General features: G+C 42.6%; 1 protein-coding gene across 5 annotated transcripts in view; it reads left to right on the top strand.

The window, feature by feature from the left end:
* ESRP1 (epithelial splicing regulatory protein 1) overlaps nucleotides 1-24,909 on the top strand; it is a 92,714-nt gene extending 67,805 nt beyond the window's left edge. For 2 of the 5 annotated variants that reach the window (XM_040354680.1, XM_040354679.1), the window contains exons 11-17: nucleotides 1,280-1,498; nucleotides 6,159-6,357; nucleotides 14,735-14,906; nucleotides 19,033-19,080; nucleotides 19,549-19,702; nucleotides 22,869-22,975; nucleotides 23,951-24,909. In XM_040354680.1, the coding sequence (XP_040210614.1) occupies nucleotides 1,280-1,498; nucleotides 6,159-6,357; nucleotides 14,735-14,906; nucleotides 19,033-19,080; nucleotides 19,549-19,702; nucleotides 22,869-22,952 (876 nt within the window). In that variant the 3' untranslated portion in view covers nucleotides 22,953-22,975; nucleotides 23,951-24,909. The remainder of the gene's footprint in view (nucleotides 1-1,279; nucleotides 1,499-6,158; nucleotides 6,358-14,734; nucleotides 14,907-19,032; nucleotides 19,081-19,548; nucleotides 19,703-22,868; nucleotides 22,976-23,950) is intronic. The other 3 variants (XM_040354681.1, XM_040354682.1, XM_040354683.1) reach the window with 3 other exon arrangements.
* The last annotated feature ends 927 nt before the right edge of the window (nucleotides 24,910-25,836 follow it).

Genomic DNA, 25,836 nt, shown 5'->3' on the forward strand with positions numbered 1-25,836 from the left:
GCCATTTAAGAGGATATATATATATATCAGCAGCAGGTGGAGCCAGAGAGCACAGATTGTGGAGACTGCAGTATAGAGCAGATATATCGATACATTTCTACAACAAGGGTCGGGAGAACGGCATTTTTCCCAGGAGGCTGTAGGAGAGGAAGGAAGAAGGGGGAGTCAGTCTGGGACAGTGATCCAGGGAAGACAGATCGGCATTGCAGGGTGATTTAAGACGGCTTGTGTCAGAGCTGTGTGTTTGCCACTGAGACACAGGCTCTATGCAGTAGTGCTTGGAGAGACTGATGTTCGCCTACTGAAACAGGGAGAGACTGTGTTTTGAGCGATCGAACTGAGGCCTGGTCGCAGGGCCGATCCAGCCACCGGAGTAACCCAGCCTGCCCAACTGAGTGAGTGGAGCTGACGGAGGTTATTGCCAGATTCCCCAGACGGCCCCTAGACGATCTGAGATGTCCTGCCGGAGGCTTTAAAAGACTGCATCCATTTCACAGACTTCGGTCTGAGGAGAGAGGGACATTCGCTTCCGCAGACAATCATCCTCCTTTCCCAAAGAGACACTGGAAGTGGTGAGCAGCCTTTGGCCATTGCAACAAGTGTATTTCCTACATCTGCCATACAGCCAGGGCCCCAACGTTGGCTAGCCTAGGACAGTACTACTGGCCAGTAGTTTAGGGCGGGGTCGATACTGCTAAGTGTGTGTGTGTGTGTGTGTGTGTGTGTGTGTGTGTGTGTGTATATATATATATATATATATATATATATATATATATATATACTGTTCATTGCATTCAATCTAAACGTATTATCTCATCCTGTTATTAGTTGTATTATATTAGAGTGGGGAGACATTAAGGGCTTTTGCTCTATCCCACAGTCATTAAATCTGTTATAAAACTTCACAAGGTGTGCTGGTGTGCTGTGGATTCATTGTTTGTGGTGTGTCACAGAGGTGAGACAGAAGACCCGATAATTCAGCGGCTCCTTCGGGGGTGAGCGCTACATATCCCACCCACTTTTGGGTGCCATTGTCATGGGAACATGTTGTTTGCTTTACCTGTCAGTAGTTATAATGTTATGGCTGATCAGTGTATGTCCTAGGTTGGGAACGATGATTAGTCAAAACATCTTGCAGGAGTGTCTTGATGTATTCACATATCTCTTAACTGTGGAAATTATTTAATTTGGTTTAATTTCATTGTGGATATGTATGCACGTGTTTATCTAGATCTATAGGCATCTTGTAAAATGTGCTCATACACTTTTTTCTTTGCAGGTACTCAACAGATACTCTGCTACACCTCTTTTCCCCCTTCCAACCCCGCCCATCATTCCAGTACTACCTCAGCCATTTATCCCTCAAATCAATGTCAGAGACTGTATACGGCTGAGAGGTCTTCCTTATGCTGCCACAATAGAGGATATCTTGGACTTTTTGGGTGAATTTTCTGCTGATATCAGGACACATGGAGTTCATATGGTGCTGAACCACCAGGTAGATTATCTGTTAATTCCTCTTTAATAAATGTAGAAGACATGTACCTTCATGCAATGTTTATCCAGCTTCACTCAGTTGTATACTGTCATTACAATCCATGTGCTGAGCACTATTGGGGTTCAGTCTGCACTGTTGATTTGGGCCATATGTCGCTAGGAATCGGGTTTCTCCTATGGTTGGTATGCACAGGTGTGTGCAATCGACCACAGCCAGCAGCCTGTATGAAATCAACTAAAGGCTGACAAGTGCTGTGGGTGTTTGTTAAAAAGGCACACATATGCAGGGCTGGACTTGGACAAAAATTTGGCCCTGGACTTCATCCAGACTGGCCCACTTAAATTTTGAGTGTCCCCATCAGCAGCCTCCCCCTTCCACGTGTACTCACAGTTCTGAAGACGGCTTCTCTTCTTCCTCTTTCCAGTCATGTGATGAGGAGAGAGGAATGAACGTCTGCCGGCTGTCTATCTCCCCCTGCAGGCTGGAGGGAGCAGATAGTCTAATTCACTCTCCAGCAAGTGTCGGGAGCTGCTCCTCCCGACAGTGAAATCGGAATCACTCACTGACAGTGAGGAGCGGCTCCAGGACTGCACCAGACCGCATGCAGCCCAAATGGGGGGGCAGGGAGAAAGGTTGGACCACCTTGTAGAGTTATGTTGCTGTGTCTGTCCCTATTGAACATTCCTTGCTTTTCAGCTAGCGGTCACGGAGGAGACTGATTCAAAATCTTCCCCAAAATGCCTAAATGTTTTGGACGGAGTTGCCCTTAACAAGCCTCTATGGAGAATTTGATAACTGTAATGATATGAGAGATTCTTTTAGTTGAAGTTTTGGGACAATAGTCAACAGGATGTACTTTCTGACCTGTCCGAAAATTATTCCCGAGACTGGCCCCTATAGACATTAAAATGGCTGGGCCATTCTGTTTCTTGTGCCATGGGCTGTGCTACAAAGAGGCATCTCCTTGCTGCTTCAGTCATCAGAATTCAAAGGCAATGCTTTAAAAATGTTCATGTTTCAAACATCTGATGTTGGATCACTTTTGGTGGTCCCCTTACATTTCAAGTCATGGTATCGGTCACCTTTTCTAAACTGTGCTTCCAATTTGTAAAAAGAAATAAACGCTTGTGTCTCCTGAGAAAAGTGGCAATATCTTACTACATGGGGTACCGCAATAGTCAGCCTTTGAGAGTGCTCTCAGGTTGATCAAGGTGGACAACTGCTCCAAGAAGGGGATGGTGTGGTAGCCTCCGCCAGGCCGAATAAACATTCTACCATATGCCATTCTAAAAACAACTCGTGAGCTTTAAGAAATTTCCCTGTAATAGTTAATATGCCTTTACTGAAGTTGGGTTAACTGGGACAAATGTATAACTATTCGCAAACTTTGTAGGTGCTTTCAGATTTTATGGTCTGTATACAGGTTGTCGTAGGCAGGAATTCTTCAGCTCAGACAATAAAGCTGGGAGGCTGCTCTGCCACCTTTCCCAGTACAATAAAACAATGCAGGGCTATTGTCTGGAGCTGTCAATGTACACATCCCTGTGGCTCTAAACACGGGCACACAGCCTCTGCTGTACAACTATGGCAGACAGACGAAGAGATTAAGTTATCCAAGGTCACAAAGACCAGAACCTTCACTGGGCAACTCCTATTTACTTAATGAGAAGAACTTTTAATCATTATAATATCCTGCCATAGTTAACACTTTGGTCCATGTTACATAGTGAGTAGTTGTGAAGGGGGGATGGTGGGCTTGTAGGGGAAATGACTGCCTTTAGCAGCTAAGGATAGCTAACTACAGCTATCCCCCCTCCCCTTTTTTCTTTTTTTTTTTTTTTTTGCTGGCCCCTCAGGAGATTTCTTCTCTTGCTGCCCTAGAAAGCGAGAGTGCCCTGCAAAGTGAGGGGTGTTTGCACTGCAATATGTATGCTCACCTCCAGTGGCGGCTAGTGCTCAACACTTTTGGGGGGGGCGCAAACGGAAAAAAAAAAAAAAAGCGCAGCCTTACTGTGCCCGTAAACACAGCCTTATTGTGCCCATACAGCGTTGCGCCTACTGTTTACCAATTTGGAAGCCTATTAGAGACGGCTCTAATCAGGCACTTCCAAAAACACCCCAGCCGCTGAGATTCAGATGCCCAGCACCCGACAAGGGACCGGACACCTGAATAGGGGCCGGCAACGTTGGATTCATGCAATGCATGAATCCATCTATTGGAGATTGACGGGTGCAGGAGAGAGGGGGCGGCGCTCCTGTAACCTCTATGGATGCACCGCCACTGCTCACCTCTCTGATGGAAAATGTAGGTTTTCATTGACTTTATCCTAGTGACAGTGGTCACCTGGAGAAATATGCTTACTCTCCCCAACACAAGTCACTTTGATAGAAACAACAATTTCAGGGGTTCAAATGTTTTTCCACAAAAAAAGTTTTACAACATAGTTTGTTTCCTATAGGTCACTTGACTGCATACTGGATAAACCTGTTTTTGTAATCCCTTTCCTTAAAAACCACAATAATGCTCTTCTTGGTCCAAACCTCACCACTTTTTTTTTTTTTTTTTTTAATACTTTCCCCTATTGGATCACATGAGTAGCCCATCCCTAGAATTAGAGGCTTCTGACTGGTAGAATGCCAATAGCGGGTATAGTTACTACATCTTGGAAAGCATGTGCTACATTAACAGTTGATGTCTTGATTACATAATCCAAAGATTATCTCTAGTACATCTCACTTTGCTGCGGAATCTCGTAGTTTTCAGGCAGGACTGCTCTAAAAATGGCAGCGAGCCTAGGGCAATAACATGAGTATCAGGATGCTTGCTCTACCCAGCTGGGCAAAATTATTGGTTCATTGTTTTATTCAAATGTCTACAAGTGTTCTGCTCGAACTGGTCTGTGATGGTGCTCATTGGAGCTAATGTCCAAAATCTACTCCAAAGCAGTTTATCCCCTCTAACGGCAGGTAATGGTCTGATTCTCAGTTTCTGGGAAAAAGGCTCAGGTTGGGCACCAGGGAGCTACAGTGTTTAAATATAGTAAAAAGGCTAGCCTGGTTATAGAACATTATGTGTAGCCACTGCTGAACAAACTTGGTTAATGAAAATTGCTTTATATATAAGCCAGACACACTATATTGTCAAAAGTATTGGGACGTCTGCCTTTACATGCACGTGAACTTTAATGTCTTAGTCTGTAGGGTTCAATATTAAGTTGGCCCACCCTTTGCAGCTATAACAGCTTTAGCTCGTTTTGGAAGGCTGTCCACAAGGTATAGGAGTGTATCTATTGGAATGTTTGACCATTCTTTCAGAAGCACATTTGTGAGGCCAGGCACTGATGTTGGACAGGAAGTCCTGATTCGCCATCTCTGCTCTAATTCATCCCAAAGGTGTTCTATCGGGTTGAGGTCAGGCCAGTCAAGTTACTTCACCTCACTTATTCATCCATGTTTTTATGGACCATGCTTTGTGAACTGGTGCACAGTCATGTTGGAACAGGAAAGGGCCAAAGTAAGGATCGTGAAATTGTCCAAAATGCCTTGGTACGCTGACACCTTAAGAGTTCCCTTCACTGGAACGAAGGGGCCAAGCCCAACCCCCTGAAAAACAATCCCCCCCCCCCCAAAACTTAAATGGTTTGTACCAGTGCACAAAACAAGGTTCATAATGACCTGCATGAGTGAGTTTGGGGTAGAGGAACTTGACTGGTCTGCAGAGAGTCCTGACCTCACACCTTTTGGGATGAACTGGCGCAGAGACTGAGAGCCGAGCCTTCTCATCCAATGTCCGTGCCTGACCTCACAAATGCGATTCTGGAAGAATGGGCAAACATTCCCATAGACACACTCCTAAAGCTTTTGGACAGCCTTCCCAGAAGAGTTGACGCTGTTATAGCTGCAAAGGGTGAGCCAACTCATTATTGAACCCTACGGATTAAGAAGCCATTAATGTTCATGTGCGTGTAAAGGCAGGCATCCCAATACTTTTGACAATATAGTGTGTATATATGCCAGGCAATTTATTATTCTTAAGAAGTAATCGGCTACCTCCTGTATCTTGCAGTTTGGGTACACCTTTAAGGGAATTGGCTCCTCTATTTAACGGTATGCCTCCTATATATCATACGGCAATGATTGTGCTACACTTGTACAGTAATGACGACAAAGTTTAACTTGTCTGAAAAGAAGGCATCTGAATTTTTTTTTTTTTTCCTTCCCTTGTCAGTCACAACTGTTTCACCTAGTGAGAAATTCAGAGTATATCGCTGCAGTAGGACCACAGACAATCAAAACTTGACCAGAAGTCTCCCTTCTACTTTGACCACTGCAGCTGCACTCAAAGAAGCAAACTAGTCACACTGAGATGCGTGTTCTTGCATGCCTAGTGTGGTTAGCTTGTGTGAAATGCGTTGTAACCCTGCTAGTCTCCCTGCTGTCCTTCAAAGGAAGCAATGGGAAGAGGGTACTTTTTTTTTAATACAAGTACATGTTTACATGAATACACATCTGAAATATGAAATGTTGGGGGGGGGGGGGGGGTTATGCACTTTATTATTGAATTGATAAGTCGTATAAGGCTTTTAGCTGCAGCTATGTGCCCATATTAAATCTTGGATTTTATTAATAGATAGTTGTTTTTCTCCCCTCCCCCACAAAGGGCCGACCATCAGGAGACTCCTTTATTCAGATGAAGTCAGCAGAGCGGGCGTTTCTGGCAGCACAGAAGTGTCATAAGAAGACCATGAAGGACAGATATGTGGAGGTGTTTCAATGTTCTGCAGAGGAGATGAACTTTGTCTTAATGGGGGGAACTTTAAATCGAAATGGCTTGTCCCCGCCGCCATGTAAGTTACCATGTAAGTGTGGGCTTGAGGGTCTTGCCGCTTCTCTGCGCTTTGAGCTGGTAGGTGTTGGAACTGCTTTCCTTCCTGTGGGTTTTTTGGGTCATCATTGGCCGTTTAATGTGTTTACTTTGTGAACCAAAAATCAACGATTGCAATTCTCTGGTGGTGAATAAAATTTCGGGAGCGCCGATGGGATGTCTATACTGCCCTTTTAAAGGGGAACTAAAGCAAAAGTCAACAAATGCCATCCTACACTGTGGAGATTGCATGCCAGGTCATGGTTTTGACTTGGCACTGAAACGCCTACTTGGTGTCTTCCATAATGCCTGGAATGAGTTGTTTCCGAGTTGTTTTTCACCTGTCAGCCACCACAGCCACCATTTCATAGTGATACTTATTTGGCTTCCTCAGGTTGGCTTTATGGGGCCCCATGGCAGCCCTGGGTAAAACGTAAAGTGTTTTCATAGTCCAAAAATCCCTTTGGGGATTTTTTTGGTGGTTTGTGTTTTGCTGAGATTTCCCTTAATTTCCTATTTTAGACAAACAAGAAGTGGGGGGAATTCCTGAGAACAATTGTCATCAAAACAAATGCAGTCACTGGAGAATTTCCCTTCTCTTGTTCTGGGGACAACTGTAAAAATAAATAAAAATATTTTGCTATGTGGTCACCAGGACAAACAGTTTGGCCCAGGGTTCTAACTAGTGCAGTGCTTCCCTCCGGGCGATGAACGGCCGGCTAGGTTCCCCTGCGTCTCCATTCTCCTCCCAGTGGCCAGTGTAGCTTCTCCTTTTGGCCAATCGGAAATTGGTTCTTCCTGATTGTCCGGGAGGAGAATTAGTGTGACAATAGCCAATAATCATTCGCTAGTGTCACACAACTGGGTTGGGCTCGGAGCGCAGTGCTCTGTGCTGCGAGCCCACCCTATTTTGAAGCCCATTGGAGCCTCTGGCTCTAATCACATGCTTCAAACCCCCCCCCCCAATGGGAATTGATGCATCCAGCGCCCTGCAATATAGGTTTAGAGGCCGGCATGGAGGGGGGACGGCGCCCTTTATGGATGGGCTGCTACTGCTTCTAACACTCCCCTTTCTATCCAAATTATATTTGACTTGCATGTTAGGTGACTTTGAAATGGCTGCTGTGTGGTTGACAGGTCCTGGAGACCCGCTATGCAATTTTCCAAGCAAGGTGACACACAGAAAACTAAAGGTTATAACCTTTTTAAAATGGTTGTAGTGTAAGGTCATCGAAATGAAGAAATGGCAATCAAAACCTACTGACTGTGTACCAATTGTTGATTTTTTGGGGTTTAGTTCCCCTTTAAGTCACTTTTTAGTAGACTAGAAGCTTTTTATCCAAAGCAAAATGTGAAACTGCATTCTTGATTCTTGCACTTTCAATGGATCTCGATAGAAGCATATACAGCCCTGCACAGATGTATACAATTATTTCTATGCTTTAACCAGATACCATGCGCAAATCCACCTTCTAATGACCTTTATTTAAATTGAGCATCATACATTAATTCTTTATTATGGGGTTTTCTTGTCTACCTGCATTGGGTAGAATTTTTCAAAGGTCTATAATTTTAAAGATTTGTATTAATTTATAATATTGTGAACATGACCTTGGCATAAACGCCAACATTGTGAACAAGGTGCTTGTCATCACACGTTGTGGTTTTTAGGCACCTAGTTATAACATTCACCCTTATTTTAATGCCCATTATGATGGAAACAATGCAGAAGTTCATTGAAAAAAATTACCACACGTGTTATAATTCCTTAAAATAAAAATGGCTTCAGGTTGGGGGGAAAACTGACTTAGGCAGACCATAGATTATGCAATTGCATTATTCCCTCATCAACACAGTGTTAATGGAGGAATCCCTCCCGCAGTGCTATTCTGCTGGTGGGGAGCATTCTCTGCCTGCAGAACACAATGATCACTGCTGGTGTCTATAGCTGCCGGCAGTCATCGCGTGCAAAAAATCAGATTGTTTGTTCTAAAGTCGATTGATGTATCAATGTCAGTACAATCAGCCTGCCCATAGATGGATTGAATCTCGGCCAGTCCTTGCTAAACCAGCTGAGATTCAATCCATCTATGGCCCGTTTAGAACCAAATTCATCTTTTTGCTTTTATTTCAGGTACTTGTATAGCACTGTGAATTTACGCAGCACTTTACATATACATTGCACATTCACATCAGTCCCGGCCCTCAAGGAGCTTACAATCTAAGGCTTCTAACTCGCATTCATACATATACTAGGTACAATTTAGACCGGATCCATCTAACCTAACGGCTTGTCTTTGGAGTGTAGGAGGAAACCGGAGTACCCTGAGAAAACCCATACAGGCACAGAGAACATGCAAACGGGTAAATCCAGGGGAGCTTACTTTGTAAATTTAGGAAGGTTATAAACTTCCCCAGCATCAAGTGAGGAAATATAACTCTGAAATTAGATGTGCAACAGGGTAAGCATGGGAGATCTAGATTTTAGCCCGGTACATTGTGTTTTTTTTTTTTTTTTTTTTTTTTAATCAACCCAGGAGGTTGAATGAAAAAACGCTATCGGTTATAGTCGGAGCCACTGTACGAACGATCCAACATTCCCTGCTGCGCTGTTATGTTCTGACAGGCATCCCCACCCCCGTCAGAACACTCTGATCAGCGCCCTCTGTTTTCTGATCAGCGTGCTCAGCCAATGGCAGTCAGCTGCTTGTTTTCCAGCATGCTAGTCCAACAGAAGCTAGCCAAATGGCTTCCATACACACAAGCCTAATGTCGACCAGTTTTTATAGATCCAGTGTGTGTACGGAGCTTAAAGAGGTCCACCCCAACACTAAAATCCCTGCATTTAGACACCGATCCAACACTAACCTATCTAACCCTGTAAAGAATAAATCTGTATACATACCTTTTCTGAAGCCAACCCGATCCCATGCTGAGCTGTTAGCCGTGGCTTCACTGTGAAGGCGAGTGCAGAGGACATGTCTGACAACGGAAGCCCCATAGTAAGTCTATGGGTGACATCACTCCCCATTCATTTCACAGCCATTGTCGGCTGTGTACTCTGCAGAGCTTTCGCTGCTGGAGAAGGGATCGGCTTGTAAAAAAGGTATGTATACTGATTTATTTTTTACTGGGTTAGTTAGTGTTAGATTGGTGTCTATAGATGCAGGGATTTTAGTGTTAGGCTGGACTTGCCTTAAGTCTGATATTTTGTAACGTTGTCCAAAATCTAAAGAGGCATAAGGGGACAAACACCTAAAAGCTCAATGGATCACAACAATGAAACAAGAACAACATTGCATTGCATATCAGTATACTGTAGTAAAAATTCAAACCTTTTTATTTATATCGCCATTTCTATAAAGCCAATAAAAAAAATAACGCATAGCGTTAAAAATAGGTGCATTGTGCATAAATTACCTTGCTGCTCAGTCTTGATTACAAACACGATTAAGCCATCCTGTATTGTAATGAATCAAAGTTGGTTTCTTCTGGGCCAAGCCACTTATCTGCCCTGGGAACCAGGCATTTTTCCTGCTAGTTGTCTTCTTGGGCCTTGATCCCCTCACTGCCCCATGAGTTCCCCTGCCTCTGGTTCTGATTGCTGCAAGTATTTTTACACGACTGTGGCTCCAGGTAAGTAAAATAGGCATTTGTTTATTTTTTTTTTATTTTTTTATCTACCAGCATTTAGTTGAGGGGGGGAAAAGGGGGGGTGCGTTTAACCCCCTTGTATTGTAGTCTTTTTATTGTATTGTAACACTACTGTCTGACTTTTTTTTATATTGCGCTGCGTAAACTGTTGGCGCTATATAAATCCTGTGTAGTATTAAAGAAGGTTGGACTTTAAAACCTATACATGGCCATTTATAAAACTGGCCACAATTTTAACTTTCCATACACTGTATCATGTCAAAGTCACGGTTGGACAATAATTTTTTTTTTTTTTAACTGGCTAGATCAAAATGCTGGTCAGGCTGAAAACGTACTCACTTTAAGTCCAGCCAGTATGACTTGGGGTACTTTTACACTGGGGCGGGGGGGCGTCGGCAGTATAGCGCTGCCATTTTTAGCGGCGCTTTGCTGTCTTAGCGGTGCTTTTCGGCCATTATCGGGGATTTTTTTAACCTCTGCTACTGGCCAATGAAGGGGTTAATAGGCACCCACAAAGAACTGCAGCGCTTTGCAGGGCGCTTCGGTGGCATTGCCCATTGATTTCAATGGGCAGGGGCACTTTAGGAGCAGTGTATACACCACTCCTAAAGCACACCAAAAATGCTGCTTGCAGGACTTTAAGACCACTTTCACACTGAAGGCGTTTTCAGGCATTTTAGCGCTAAAAATGGCATTTGTAAACAGACTCTCAATGTTCCCCCAGTGTGAAAGCCAGTGATTTCACACTGGGGCGCTGCGCTGGCAGAACACTAAAAGAAAAATCCTGCAAGCAGCACCTTTGGGGCAGTAGAGTAGCTGACTAAAAATTATGTAAAATAAAAAATGCATTTTTCTTTTCTGTCATTTTTCTTCATAAATTTTGGACTGCTAAATATCTATGGTAAAAATAACCCAAATCGGTGTACGGAGTCTACAAGCTTTGGTGCCGATCTTTGCAAATTGATCAAACCTGAAGTACTGACCGCCTATCTCATTTCTTGAGACCCTAACAAGTCAGGAAAGTACAAATGCCCTCCAAATTTACCCCTTTTTGGCAAAGGCATTTTCTAAGAGGCCTGTTGAGTTTTTTGGAATTGTAATTATTTTTCCCCACAATTTATTTTTTATTTTTTTTTACAAAACTGTCATTCGGTTATTTCTCACACACAGCATATGCATACCACAAATTACACACCAAAACACATTCTGCTACTCCTGAGTATGGAGACTTTTACACAGCCTGGCCACATACAGAGGGTCAACATACAGGGAGCACCTTCAGGCATTCTAGGGACATAAATTACACATTTCTTGACTACCTCTTGCACTTTTGAAGGCCCTGGAGCACCAGGACAATGGAAACTCCCCAAAAATTACCCCATTTTGGAAAGAAGAAACCCCAACGTATAATCTAAGGCATTATGAGTGTTCTGAACATGTGTTTTTTTTTTTTTTTTTTTCAAAATGTGGAAAGAAAATGAACGCCTTTTTTATTATACAAAGTTGTCCATTTTATACAATATTTCTACATACCAAAAATGTCACCCCAAAATAGTTTCTCCTACGGTGATACCACATGTGGGAGACTTTTCCACAGCCTGGCCACATACAAAGGCCCAACATGCAGGGAGCACAGTCAGGTGTTCTAGGGGCATAAATGTCAAATCCAATTTGACTACCTATTACACTTTTGTGAGGCACTGATGAGCACTGTAGTGGCATGGATGAGCATTAATATGGATGGACGAGTCCTGCAATGGGCACAGAGCAGCACTGCAGGCATTAAAGATCCAGCCCACATCGCTGCTGCACCCAATCTTTCCCCTCTCCGCTCACACTGTACCGATCAGTATGGAGAGGGGAGAGAGGAACCCAACGTTATGCCGGTTTGTTTACAAGTGATCGCTCCATCATTTGACAGAGCTACAACATGGTAAACGGCTGCTGTCAGCTCAGGACTCGGCTGTCACGGATTTCACCTGTGTACGTGCCCCACGGGGCGCACGACTCTGGGAGGACGTCATAGTACACCCTCCCAGAGTTGCTCTGATGCTTGGCTTGTAGCACAGTTAAGTGGTTAAATGCTATTCTGAGAGTCTTGTAGTTCATTTATGCTCAAAGAATTTATAAGCTTTGCATCGAATGGACAATGTTTTGTTGCAACAGTGACTTTCTCAGACAGAACTGTGCCTCCAAATTATAAATATGGAGAATTGCGAGAGAATTTCTTGATTAGAAATAATTCCAAATCCATGTCACAGGATTTAATTGACAGCAGAGGGAGACCATGGCTCCTGCTACTATCAATCTATCCAATGAGGAGAGAGCAGCTGGTGCCATTGCGTTTGTGCACATCTCTGGATCGGCTCGGGTAAGAAAAAAGGAGGGGGGGTGCAGCATAGGTTTTTCACCATAATGCAATGAATGCATCAAGGTGAAAACCCTTAAGGCTTTAGAACCACTTTAAGGTTTACTTTTGCCCTTTTTAGTAGAATATTCCAGTTTTCTAAACAATTTGAATATCTGCACTTTTAATGTAATATACAAACTCAAAATACAGAATACAGGCAGCCAGAGAATCTATAACTCTTGAGCCACATACTCTGTGGACTTTGTAAGTATGTTTCTGATAGGTCCAAGGATTGACAGGTGGCCAGGTAACTTGCAATTTCAGAACGTCAGCAGTAGCATTATTTTACTACTAGTGTAATTTGGCTCAACGTTTGTAGGGTCTCCCAGAAAGTGATTTTAAACCCAAGTTTTATTCCTATCTACAGTCTTACACAGGTGTATGGGCTCATCTCCTGTGCGGAAATTGTGTGTTCTGATTTCACTGCACACTGTGCTTTCTGCAGTGTACACCAGAAGCTGCAGCAAGTCCGGTAGAGCCCTCATTTCCCTGCTGGAGGACAACCAGTATCTAGGGCTTTATTCCACAGCCCTACTGTTTCTGGTCCACTCCTTTTTATTTACTGAATGTTTTCCATTATGGAGGCTCAGCATCATGCGTATGTTACTTAGGATGGGCTTGTGAATAGCCACCCCTCCTGTCTACATCCACCCATTAGGGCTTGAGAGGAGTACTGATGCAGGGTGCTGTAATAAGAGTTATTACAGCAAAAATTTCTAGTTAAACCTACGAGCACTATATTTCACCAACTTTTTCCTATATACAAAGTATTCAAAATGGCAAATGCAAAAATGGAGAGGTTGGATAAAATGATTAGTGTAGAAAAACTTTGATAGTTAAAATAGGTCTATATGTAGGGCTGTGCCAGAGGTGGATGCCCCCCACTGTGCCTCCATAAGTGCTGCCAGGGGCAATCCTCAATGTCGGAGCAAAAAGGAAATGAGGACAAAGTAATTTGGTTCCAAATGAGGTACCGTTGGGAGCAATGCTCCGACTCACCGTGTTACTATATGACCAAGTCAAACCATTGTCTGATAATGCTTGGGCCATCCCTTATGGTTATATCCTCAGAGGATTATTAATCCAGAGCTTTTGTAATAAAATCTCCTTGTATATGGAGCAAATTTTTCAGAATTTGAATACCTTTTTAACGATATTTGTTATGGGTCAACTTTATACGTTGTAGAGGGACTAAAGGCTCCAGTATTAGTACCCTGTGGGTATAATGCTTTTATAGGGTTTCATGAGCTCAGGGAAAAATCGGGGGTTAATTCTGATCAAATATGGAGAACTGTGGAATGCACACCTTGCTCTACAGGTGCGTTTGGGTGATGAGCCATGCTGAGTGCAGAAACTCTTTGAGATTAACACTAGTTGAACCTGGCTTACTGCCTATGTAATTTCACATGGTGCATCTGTAACAAAAATAATGTACTGTACCATGTTAATATTTAGTTAGTAGACCAAGTTTTGTCAAATTCTGCATTTTCTAGTTGCATGCATTTGAATGAAAAAAAAGGCTACGCTTGACATAAGTCTGCATTTGCCCACCTCTGCTGACTTGCTTTGCCTTTGCTGTGCAACATGAAGCAGCCTCTGAACTGCCATGAACTGCCACTACTTTAAAGTCAGTGGGATTTTGGTGACTTGCATTTGACTTGTGCTGCAAATGCAAGTAAAGCAGGCACCAACCTTGCAATTTCATTCAGTCAGGAGGTGTACCCTGGTACTTGCCAGCACACAAATGTAATGGCTTGTATAGAAAGATATTGCAGCGTGCTTTACCCATTGCAGCAAGCCAGGTTTGTTTGCACTGGATCTCTGCAGTCATTGCGGTGCCATACTAAATCAGTGTCAGGAACAGGATTGAATCTGTTCTTTTGTTGACCTCACCCGGCCCATTGAACATTTCAGAAGAGCTTACTATACAGTTATGGGCATAGTCGGGTATCTATATTGTAGCCTACACGCATTACTTTATTCAAAGTGCCTGGATACTACAAATGTTCTCAATCCTCTCTCATTCTCGAACTAATGGCTTCAGTGCAGCTATAAATGTATTCATGGTTTAAAAAAAAATATGCAGTGGGTCTGCGTTATAGGGAGCTGTAACCACACAGTGTGTAAAAGCAAATGAAGAAATGTTTGCAACTGTTAGATACAAAGAAATGAAACCCTTTTTTGATGCATCTGAACAAGCTGTGGGTTGTTCTTCCCTTTTTTTTTTTTTTTTTTTCCAGAACCACAGAAGTTCATTATGGAAAGTCCTATCCTCGGTCATCTCATTTGTTTGTTTGTCTTTTGATAGGTCTGTCTCCTCCATCATACACGTTCCCTGCACAGACGGCCGTAATTCCAGCTGAGGCCGCCACCCTGTACCAGCCCTCACTGCTCCTGAATCCTCGGGCCCTAGCACCAACAGCTGCATATTACCCAGCTGGAGCTCAGCTCTTCATGAACTACACTGCTTACTACCCTAGGTAAGCTTTTTCAGAAGATCAGGATTTGTTTATAAAAACTTGTATCTCCAATTATTATAACTGTGTAATATCAGGGGTGCTCAACCAGTGGCCTAGGGGGCCACATGTGACCCGCGACCTCCTGCTCTGGTGTTGGCAAGCCCAGATAATGGGTTGCAGACTCGCCATTCCAGAGCATCAGTGTTGTGAATGAAGCCGGAGGTAGAGGAAGCATGCAGCTGCAGAGCCGCATAAGCCTATGCTTCCTGTATAGCGCCAACACCTGTCACAGGCGGAATAATACCAAATGCCCAACAGCCAGCTATACCTGAATGGAGGACTGTTATTGGAGTTAAGTTTATTACTAAAATCGGTGTATATATGGGCATATGTTTTGCACTGATTGCTGGGCTGCTTTCAAACTGATCCGCAGGTGCAGAGCAGAACACCTATGGGTTACCTGCACTGAGATTATTTTTATTATTATTATTTCTGCATGTTTGGTGCGCTTTCAGAAAGGGCACCACACCTGCAGGATAGAATGGAAGTCTATAGCAAATTGCAGCTAACCCGCAGGAAATCCACAGGTGCACTGCCCCTGCACCCTTGGTGTGGGTAAATCTGGGCAGATTGGATGAGTGGACCTATAGAGTGGAGCAGGCTGTGTCGGTGTCTGCTCTGTATGTGCAGAGTGGATATGGACCGGTCATCTGCCCACTCATTGTGGCCCACGCCCAGTTACCAAGTCGCCTAAGTGGCCCTCTTCAAAGGGTTGGGCACCCCTGGTGTATATGAACTGTGTATTCATGTTTGCCATCAGTCATCAGCAGGTGGTGATCAGAAGAAATAATTTTGCCTGTTCTCAAAACACTTCTGCTTCACTGAACTGACACAAACCAGTTGAGACCCTCTTACAAGTCCCTTTAACAGATGGTATCCTAAGCATTTATGTAGTCAGATTAGTGAAAAGTGTCAGATTGGGTTACAGCACTGTCTCTCTTTTAATAAGATTTAGGTGAAAATTGTAGTGCCTTTCCTCCTTTTGCCACATGAGTGTTTTACATGCCTTGTTCATCTGATACACCATGTTCCACCATACACCCCTTTTGAAGAACTTCAGACCAGGCTTTTGAACAGTTCAAGAAACTTTACTGCATGCCTCTGAACATTACAGGTCAATGCAGACTCGGTCCCTCTCGGCTGTGGCTGCCCAAACATACCTGTTCAGGTTTAAGTCCAAGGCTGGCAGTCCATTATTGAAGAATGCCCTTTGGTAGAAGACGGACATGGCTCCGGGCTACATCTTTTTCCTGTGATCTGGACCTTTTGTTTCCCACATGGTCCTGCTCACTCTTCGAGCCAGGCCTCCCTCCTAGTCATATATAGACCAGGGTGGAGGGCAAAATCCAAAAAGCCCAGCAATGAGGCAGACCCAAGCTTAACCCTTCCCTAGCCTGGGCTGTACTTCTCCCTAGCAGGCACCTGCCTACAAGTGAGCTTTTAAGCAAAACACATCATCCATTTTACAGATTGCAAAGAAACTCCTGTACCTCATAAAGCAATTTTTATTTTGAAGGCTAAAAGACCTTTCTACTTTCTCATGTAGCAAATCTATCTTGTTTGCACTCGCTTATCTTCGTTCTTATGGTCATAAAAAGTTTGGGAAGTTTTGTCCTGCTGGTTAACATGTCGTCTGACTAGCTCCCAATACTTCTAACTTTTCCTCCCCCTTGGCCCCCAGAGGGATTCTCGTACAGGACAATGGTTTATGAGGCATAGGCCTTGGCCATATAGTTGGGAAATGTGAGCACTTCAAGTAATTGTTGTGGCACAGTAAATCCCAGAAAAGGCCCCTGCAAATGAAGGTATAATACTTACCTGTTGCCGCTGCCTGGTATCTTTGTTCTCTGTATGCACTGTGGCTGTTGCAGAATTGTCTGCATCACACAGTTCAGGACCAGGCTATCTACGTACCTGCAAGTGTCTGTTGCAGAGGGTTCTTTGCCAGCTGTAGCTCTAAAAAAGTGAGCTACACTTAGAGACAGGCATGCAAAATACCTCTTTTTCAGGGCTCTTTAGAGCTTTTTTTTTTTTTTTTTTTTTCAATGACTCGGTGTCACTTTTAATAGCGTGAGCCCCCAAAATTGTAGGACTACCCAAAAAATTTAACTATGAGGTTTCTTCTCTTAGGCATTTTTAAACTTTACAATGGCAATGTTCCCAACAGGTTGTCTTCGCATAAGAAAAGCATTTTTTTTTTTTTTTTGGCGGCAGTTTTTTCTGTACAGATTTAAAGCCACAAAGTGTTTTTGTTTTCAGTAGAAGTGGGCAGCTCACAGTGACTGTTGGGGAAACTACATTACATAGCCTAACGCACCCAGAGAATGTATGAAGAAGGCAGTACACTTTGTAACAGTATATTTACATTCAAGGGCATTGGGGAAGCAGTAAGTGGGTTATGGGTGAGTGAGCAGCAGTAAATCTCTAGGAGTAAAAGCTTCTGTAATGAGCAGAAATCTTTCAAGCTGCCAAACAGTTGCCCTGGAGTTATAATGGTTGTGTGCGAGGTCAGCCTTCCTTTCTTGGCATTCTGCAGCTTCAGTAAAGTTTAAAGAATGTAACCTATGCAGACAACGTTGCTTTACTTCTATGCCATCATTCCTAAGAAGAGGTGTAGCCCAACGTTCCTGCTTGAAAGGTTATATTCTGAGATCTGTAAATTACTTGCCATGATGGATGTTCAATGACCATCCTAAATGCACATGCCAGATAGCTTTGCCATTGATGTTAAGTCAATGGAATATTTCTGAGTGCGACTGACAACTGTCGACACAGCCATTTTGTAATAAATTATCCAGAAATTGGCAGAGAACTGTCTTGGTGGATTATGGTAGGAGAAGTCACGGGTGGGGTTTGTAGTTTAAGCAGAGCAGGATTTTATTACCAGCCCTTTCTCAAAATCTAGGTAAAGTACCGTCAAAACTCTTCTCTACAAGAATAATTACAGGGAATACCCCTAAATTTAAATAAATACAAAATTAAAGCCTCTATGCTCCTATTGAACATGCATGTATGTATTTTTAATATCTAAAGCAATGTTCATTATTGTGGACCTCCTAAATTACAACTGCTTTTAAAGGCTCATTTACACCAAGTGTGATGGGACTGTACTGAGAAGCCTTGGCCAGCACAGTCCCCAATGCAAAATGCCTTGTCCATCAGGGCAATTCACACCACTGTTTCGTGTCGGTGTGCTGAAAAAAGTGCGTAATTTAGTGCCACATTTCATTGTGATGCATCCAAAAGAACTTAAAGCAGAGCTCCACCCAGAAGTATTTGTAGCTGCTAACTTTTATTTTTTAAGACTGGTGCTCCTCTTTAAAACTAAATTCCAGGAATTCAGCCAAATGTAAAATGTGCTGGCATACTATGAGTTAAGTCAATGAGGTGCATACCGCTGGAGTCCCGCGATCGGTCCCTGGAGCTGAAGCACGGGGAGAGCTGTGTGTAAACAGTTGGTATAAAGCACGGGGAGAGCTGTGTGTAAACAGTTCGTATAAAGCACGGGGAGAGCTGTGTGTAAACAGTTCGTATAAAGCACGGGGAGAGCTGTGTGTAAACAGTTTGTATAAAGCACGGGGAGAGCTGTGTGTAAACAGTCCGTATAAAGCAGGGGTGCCCAACCAGTTGCCCCGTGACCTCCTGCTCCGGGATAGCGGTTTAGCATAAGCCAATGCTTCATGTATAACGCCAACTACTGTCAGTCGGAGTAATACCAAATGCACTCTGCCTGGGACAGCAACAGCCAGCGATACCTGAATGAGACTGTTATTAAAGGGGTTGTGAAGGTAATTCCCCCCCCCCCTAAATAGCTTCCTTTACCTTAGTGCAGTCCTCCTTCACTTACCCCATCCTTCGATTTTGCTTTTAAATGTGGCTTAAGTGGCCCTCGCTCTTCAAAAGGTTGGACACCCCTGGTTTAAAGCTAATCTGGATGGCCTCATTGCAATTAATGATTTTTTTTTGTTTAATATTACTGCTGCATCATTACTATGGAGTCTTTTTTCTGGAATCCATAAATATGACTTTAATGGAGTCGGCCTGGAGTTAAGGTTTTGCTGATCAAATGTTTTTCTTCCTCTACCAGTGACACTATATATTTCAGAAATCCTGCTAAATATCCAGTCCATCAGATGTAAGTTACAGCTCCCAAATATTCCTCATTTGAAACCAAATCCCTCTGTTCCTTTTTAGCTCCTCATGTGTGCCCATTAGAATGCTGAAGTTTAGACCTTTTCCTTCATAGATTGTTGTAAAAGGTATCCCTATACTCGTTTTTAAATGTGTTCACCGGGCTAATTTTAACTGCTTTGCTGAAAAATGCAATGAAAGATTACATAGTTGGATACTTTTTGATGTTCATATCCTATTACTAGCGCACTATTGTGCATTTTTACCAGCGCATTCATTGGTTCCTTTTTGGATGTTTTTATAAATTGATTTTAAAGATGGTATCTGCAGTTGACCCATTAACGCTCTTAACACTGCCTTAAAAAACAAACAAAAAAAACAGTTTTATGGATGGAGTGAATAAATATAGTGGTCAACAGAGGTGTGCCGAACATCCTAATTTTACATCATTCTGTCTGCTCTTCCCACACAGTCCCCCAGGTTCTCCAAGTAATCTTGGCTTCTTCCCAGCCACAGCAAGTGCCGGCAGTCTTCCTCTGCACAACGGAGCCACAGTAGTGCGCATGCAGGGTCTGGCGTATAACTCTGGTATGAAAGAGATCCTGAACTTCTTCCAAGGTTATCAGGTAAGGCCACTTTTTTTTTTATGGTGGTAAGCCTGCTAGGATGTGGGAAACGTATTGGGCTTTTTGTTTCTCTAGAACAGGGGTCTTCAAACTGTGGCCCTCCAGTTGTTCAGGAACTACAATTCTCATCATGCCTAGTCATGTCTGTGAATGTCAGTTTTACAATGCCTCATGGGATGTGTAGTTCCACAACAGCTGGACGGCCATAGTTTGAGGATACCTGCTCTAGAAGATGACTTTTTTCAGCGATGGTTCAATACAGAGAAAAGAGAACAAGGCCTTATTTTGCTTTCATGGGGTGTATGCCCATGCAAGGGCCGTGTTTACCTGTGTGGTGATGCACATGTTTTCTGTACATCCCCCGTATAGGCAGTTCCATTTATGTCAGTTGGGACGTAGCAGTTTATTGGATGCGGCTCTCAATTTGCATTTGGGGCTGTACATCTGAACGGATGAAAGTTTGGGGACATGCACCCATACAGATGTCAAAATGTGAGCATTGGCTGTGTTCGTGTGAGCGTTGCTTTCCAATTGAAATCAATAGGACTGCCTGCACAGAGATCCATGCAACACCTATAGTGTATAAGCAGTCTTATAGTGTAGTATCGCAAACAAACCACTTTATTTAAAAATTGTGTTTACCTATAAAGTAGAAAGTGCAAACTGTGCTCACGCTAAAATCAAACATGACGGAATCATCATTTCTGGTCCCAGTCCAACGTGCTAATGTCACTTGGTTGACATGTTTTGTCATATAGATTTTATCAAGAGCAGTCTATACGATGAAACAAAGTGACATTCGCACGTCAGACTGGCCTGACGCAAGGATTTTACTGAGGTGTGTGTGTGTGTGTGTGTGTGTGTGTGTGTGTGTGTGTGTGTGTGTGTGTGTGTGTGCGGCATGGTTTAATTGCCTTTTTAGTCTAGGGGCAGAGGATTAAGGTACAGTATCTCCCAAAAGTGAGTATTTCATATTTTTGTAAATATATTTTATTATATCTTTTCATGTGACAACACTGAAGAAATGACACTTTACATTGTAGCAAAGTAGTGAGTGTACAGCTTGTATAACAGTGTCAATTTGCTGCCCCCTTAAAATAACTCCACACAGTCATTAATGTCTAAACCACTGGCAACAAACGTGAGTACACCCCTAAGTGAAAATGTCAAAATTGGGCCCAAATAGCCATTTTCCCTCCCTGGTGTCATGTGACTCGTTGGTGTTACAAGTTCTCAGTTGTGAATGGGGAGCAGGTGTGTTAAATTTGGCATAATCGCTCGCTCTCATGGTGGTCATTGGAGAAGTTCAACATGGCAAAAAACTCTGAGGACCCGAAAAAAAGAATTGTTGCCCCACATAAAGGTGGCTATAAAAAGATTGCCAAGACTGTGAAACTGCAAATTTACACTGTTGTACAAGCTGCACATTCACTACTTTACATTGTAGCAAAGTGTCATTATTGTAAATATTTTATATCTTTTCAAAAATATGAGGTATGTACTTAATCTTGTGAGATACTCTATAAATACTTGAAGGCAAAGTTCACCTTTTTAATGAAAAGTAAAACACGTTTACTGGTAAAACTGCATTTATTTTTTTGCACCTGTGAGCAGCAGTTGAGTGCAATGTCTGGCACCCACACCCCTGTTGCCCATTCCTCTGTACATGCTATCATTTTTTTTTCAGAGCTTTAAGCAGTGTAAATGGGCCAGTAAATGTGCAGAGTGCTCACAGTTCAATGATCGTGTGGGTGGAGCCCCATAAACCTGCACCGTTCAACATTTGACATTGGTTGTAGGGAGAAGAACCTCCGCTCACTGTCACAAATTGGAATGTTTATTTTTTTATTCAGCCAATGGGGGAAATAAACTGATTCCTGCACCCACACAAGTGAAGTGGATGCGGGAATCCCCCACGCTGGGACATTGTATTGTAATGTTGGGGATTCTCCCCTGTCAGAAAAAACTGATCAGTGCTGCAGCTGATTTAGCTGCAAGCTGTTGTTCAAACAAGGTTTTCTAGCAGTCCCATTTTACCCATTGGCTTCTGTCTAACAGGGAGCGCTACACACAGATCGAAATTCCTCCAGTCCCTCCTGAATTGCACACATTTAGATTGTGTGTGTGTGTGTGTGTGTGTGTGTGTGTCCAGCTTATTTCTTCCTTCAGCGCTGTGACTGGTCAGCTTCTGTGATAGTTGTGACTGGCTGTGGCCACACTTCAGCCTTCCCATTGTACTATCCTGAGTTCATGTTCCTGTATAGTATGTGATGAGGCAGAGGGCTGGAACTGGACGGAGCAAGTCAACATAATTGAGGGAGGTCATTTCCCGCCCACACGGCAAGGAGACTTTTTACCTTTTTTAAAGTTGTGCTGTATTTGGGCACTACATTTCTTGCAGTTTTTATGCTCATATTTTTAAAAAGGTAAAATTACTGAGTCTTTTAAGGTGCTACATGTATTCCACATAAAGAATGCTATAATGTGCTATGTGCAATAAATCGTTAAAGCACCTGAAAAGCCCCAGTAACTCTAAACCTAAATAAGAATTGTCCTTTCTCTTTTAATAAACCTGCACTGCAAAAGGGGCAGGGTAGGTTTACAGCATGGCAGTCTGGAGGGCAGAGCAGTCAGGACTCAGAAGAGGAGAAGAAACAGTCCCATATCTATCCTCTGACCTCTTCATTGTGGCCTGGGAAGAGCTCTGGTGTCTGCTGGCTGGCAGTAATCAGAGCTTCAGTTCTTCTCCTTCTTGCTCCCCCCACCCATACTGCCATCGGGACTGTGACCGCCCCAAGGCTGCCCGATTGACTGGAACCTGAGCTCAGGAGAGGGTGCATTTCTCCTTTCTGGGAAGGGATGTGGCTGCTGCTGATGAGGCAGGCAAATGAAGGATCAATCCTCCCCTCCATAGCAGCAAGAGGTTGGGCCATAGGGTGGTGTGACAGATTATTTGGTGGACAGATTCTTCTGCATACTTGTAACTTTGTGCCCCCTCCCACACTGTGCCCGGGGCACCTGCCCCTCCCCTGCCAACCCTGCTTATGTCCAAGAACAACCGATCAACATGATTGATCTGTTGGCATCACAGCCAAGATTTGCTTGATTGGATTACTAGAACGTCGATCTCACAACACATTTCTGTTTGTATTGCCTTCACTTTTAGTACTCTCCAGAAGAGGCTCTCCTCCCAATAAGTGACCAAGCTCGAGCACTGATCACCCACCCTAAGGAATGGGTGTGCATATAGTCTTCCTGATGCTTGTGGAGGAGGTATGTACGTTGTATTTCTGTCTCTCTAGACTTTGGTTGCTTTACTGCATTGTAACTATATATATTTTTCTAGCATATTCAAAAATGTGTTTATTTTTTTGCTGAATTTTCATTACCTGACTTTTGGTTATTCTCCACAAACCTCTTCCTGAAAACATTTATATTGCTGCTTTGTTAGAATACACTGTTCACCAGCATTATCTGCAATGGTACTGACCTGAAGTTTGAGCTAGTTTAGCCATATATGTTTGTACAGCAAGGTGACCAGATTTTTTAAATGAAATCCGGGGACATATTTTTTTTTTTTTTTACTAGTAATGGCGGCAATCAGCGACTCATATAAGGGTACTGTAATATAGCGGTGGACAAATCAGACACGAAGTGACACTTTTGACACTTTGTGGGAACAAGTGACACTAATACAGTGCTAAAAATATGAACTGTCACTGTACTAATGACACTGACTGGGAAGGGGATAACAGGGGAAATTAAAGAGTTAAATGTGTGCCTAACAAGTGTTTTCTCACAAATTAGTCCCTCCGCTCTGACCAGTACATGATCATCTGAGAGGGGCACAGATAATGGGGTGGGGGGGGGGGAATACAACCCCCTAAGCCTTTTTTTTTTTTTTTCTGCATGGACTGTCTTTGAAATTGCCCCAGCTCCTGTTGAAATCCAATCCAAGGACAGACTTTGTCCGGGGACAGTGTCCTCAATCTGGTGACTGTCCCCAGAAACTGTGGACATCTGGTCACCTTATTGTACAGTGGTTTGGCTGGTGATGTCAAGGATATACCATTTAATAGGCAGTATTACGAAGTTACAACTAGCATGTAAATGTGGCATATTGTGCCTTCTACTTTTCTCTTTTAGCCTTATACTTTTGCTCTTATTCTTTGCATATTTTTCAGTTTTTTCCTTTTTCCTCCACTTTTTTTTTTCTTTAATGTGTTTTATTTTTGTTGTATACCACAGGTTCTCCTCAACTAGTTTATTTTGTAAGCTGTCATCTTGCTAAGCAAGCAAACACCTCTGGTCTCATCTGAATGTACAAGTTTGACCAAGCATGAATTTTTGCTCATAAAATTATGGAAGCCCCACTAGACTTTTTAAGACTTGAACTTTTACCAGGAAGGTCAACGACTCCTCAATAACTGGGCAAATGAAATGATTTTCCAATGTGCAAAGCTACTGAACCCAGAGTTGAGATCCACTGTATACACACTGCTAAGAGAAAACAATGACTTTCCGACTATATATGAACACATGATCTTATTTCATTCAGCAGGTATTATGCTTCCTTAGGAATAGAACAACCTTCTGCTCCAAAAGTGTTACTACAGCTGGCGATGTTTATTTTATGTATATTTTTAGTTGACTCATTAAATAAAGGGTTCACTTGTCATGTAAATGGTTTGCCGTATTTTAAAACCGATTACCGGTTCTGTTGGCATGCTCTGATATATTTGCAAACTTTTTTTTTTTTTTTATTTCACATTTAATGTCTAAAACTTTTCAGATGTTCTTTGTAAGCTTTTTAGTTTGATATTAAAAACTGTCGGAAAAATAAATAAAAAAAATAAATAAAAAAATAATATAAACAAATAATAAAAAAAAGTCTTATGTGCTGGTAACATGAAACCAATTGATTGCCTGTGTGTGCGATTGCACTTGCATGATGCACTCCTGACTTGCTTTTGTCAAACTGTGTTTATTTGTTACATTATCTTTATATATAATATATGTATATATTTTTGAGGTTAGCTTTTGAACATTATATATTACAAAACTGCTTTAAGTATGAACTAGTGCTTTATTAATTATTCACTTAAAAAAAACATTTTTTTTATTGTCTTTATAATGCACCAGTTGGGGGTTCACCAAATGGACCTTCCACCTATTGCCATGTTTGAATAAAGTGTCAAGCCAAGTCATTTTGTTTTTCTTCCATTTGTTATTGGTGCTTTGTCTTTACTGAACCGTGCTTCCTTGATAAAAAAAAAATCCAACTGCAGTCACAGTAGTAGATATGCAGTCAAATAGACGTGGTTGTAACAATATTCATAGTCTTACCTTACTGTCACCAGAGATGCACCCAATGCTTTCGCCAATCGGCTCTTAAGCAGGCCATAAATTATACAGTTTGCTTTCCTTTCACCATGGGTGGAAGGAAAGAAAATGGCTTGATTCCTCCAACACAGTTTGTGTTGATGGGTGAATGCCTCCCGCTGCACTATTGTATTCTGCCAGGGGGGGAGCAGGAAGCATTTCCAGCCAGCAGAATTCAATAGTTACTGCTAGCAGCTATAGCCGTATATAGAAAAATCCAACAGGCTGGTTGTACACCAGTACAATTGGCTCATCCATACATGGGTCGGCCAGTCCCCGAATTTTGATCCATGTATGGCTGGCTTTTGGAAACCGATTCCCCTATTCTCTGCAATACACATCTGTGTGAGGACATTGATGAGGGACGTGACTGGCACTGAGCTATGTCAGCATAGGAGTGAGAGCAAGAAGGAATATTCACTGAAATGTATTTTAACCACTTCCATACAGGGCACTTACGCACCTTCCCGCCCAAGCCAATTTTCAGCTTTCAGCACTGTCACACTTTGAATGGCAATTGCGCGGTCATGCTACACTGTACCCAAACAAAATTGGCATTCTTTTTTCCCCACAAATAGAGCTTTCTTTTGGTGGTATTTGCTCACCTCTGCGATTTTTTGTTTTTGTTTTTGTTTTTTTTTTGTTTTTTTGCACAACAACTAAAAAAACTGAATTTTGAAAAAATTACGTTTTTATTTTTTTCTGTAAATTTTTTTTGTAAATAAGTAAGTTTTCTCTTTCAATTACGGGCA

This window comes from Rana temporaria, chromosome 5 (assembly GCF_905171775.1).
Source record: "Rana temporaria chromosome 5, aRanTem1.1, whole genome shotgun sequence".
NCBI lineage: Eukaryota > Metazoa > Chordata > Amphibia > Anura > Ranidae > Rana > Rana temporaria.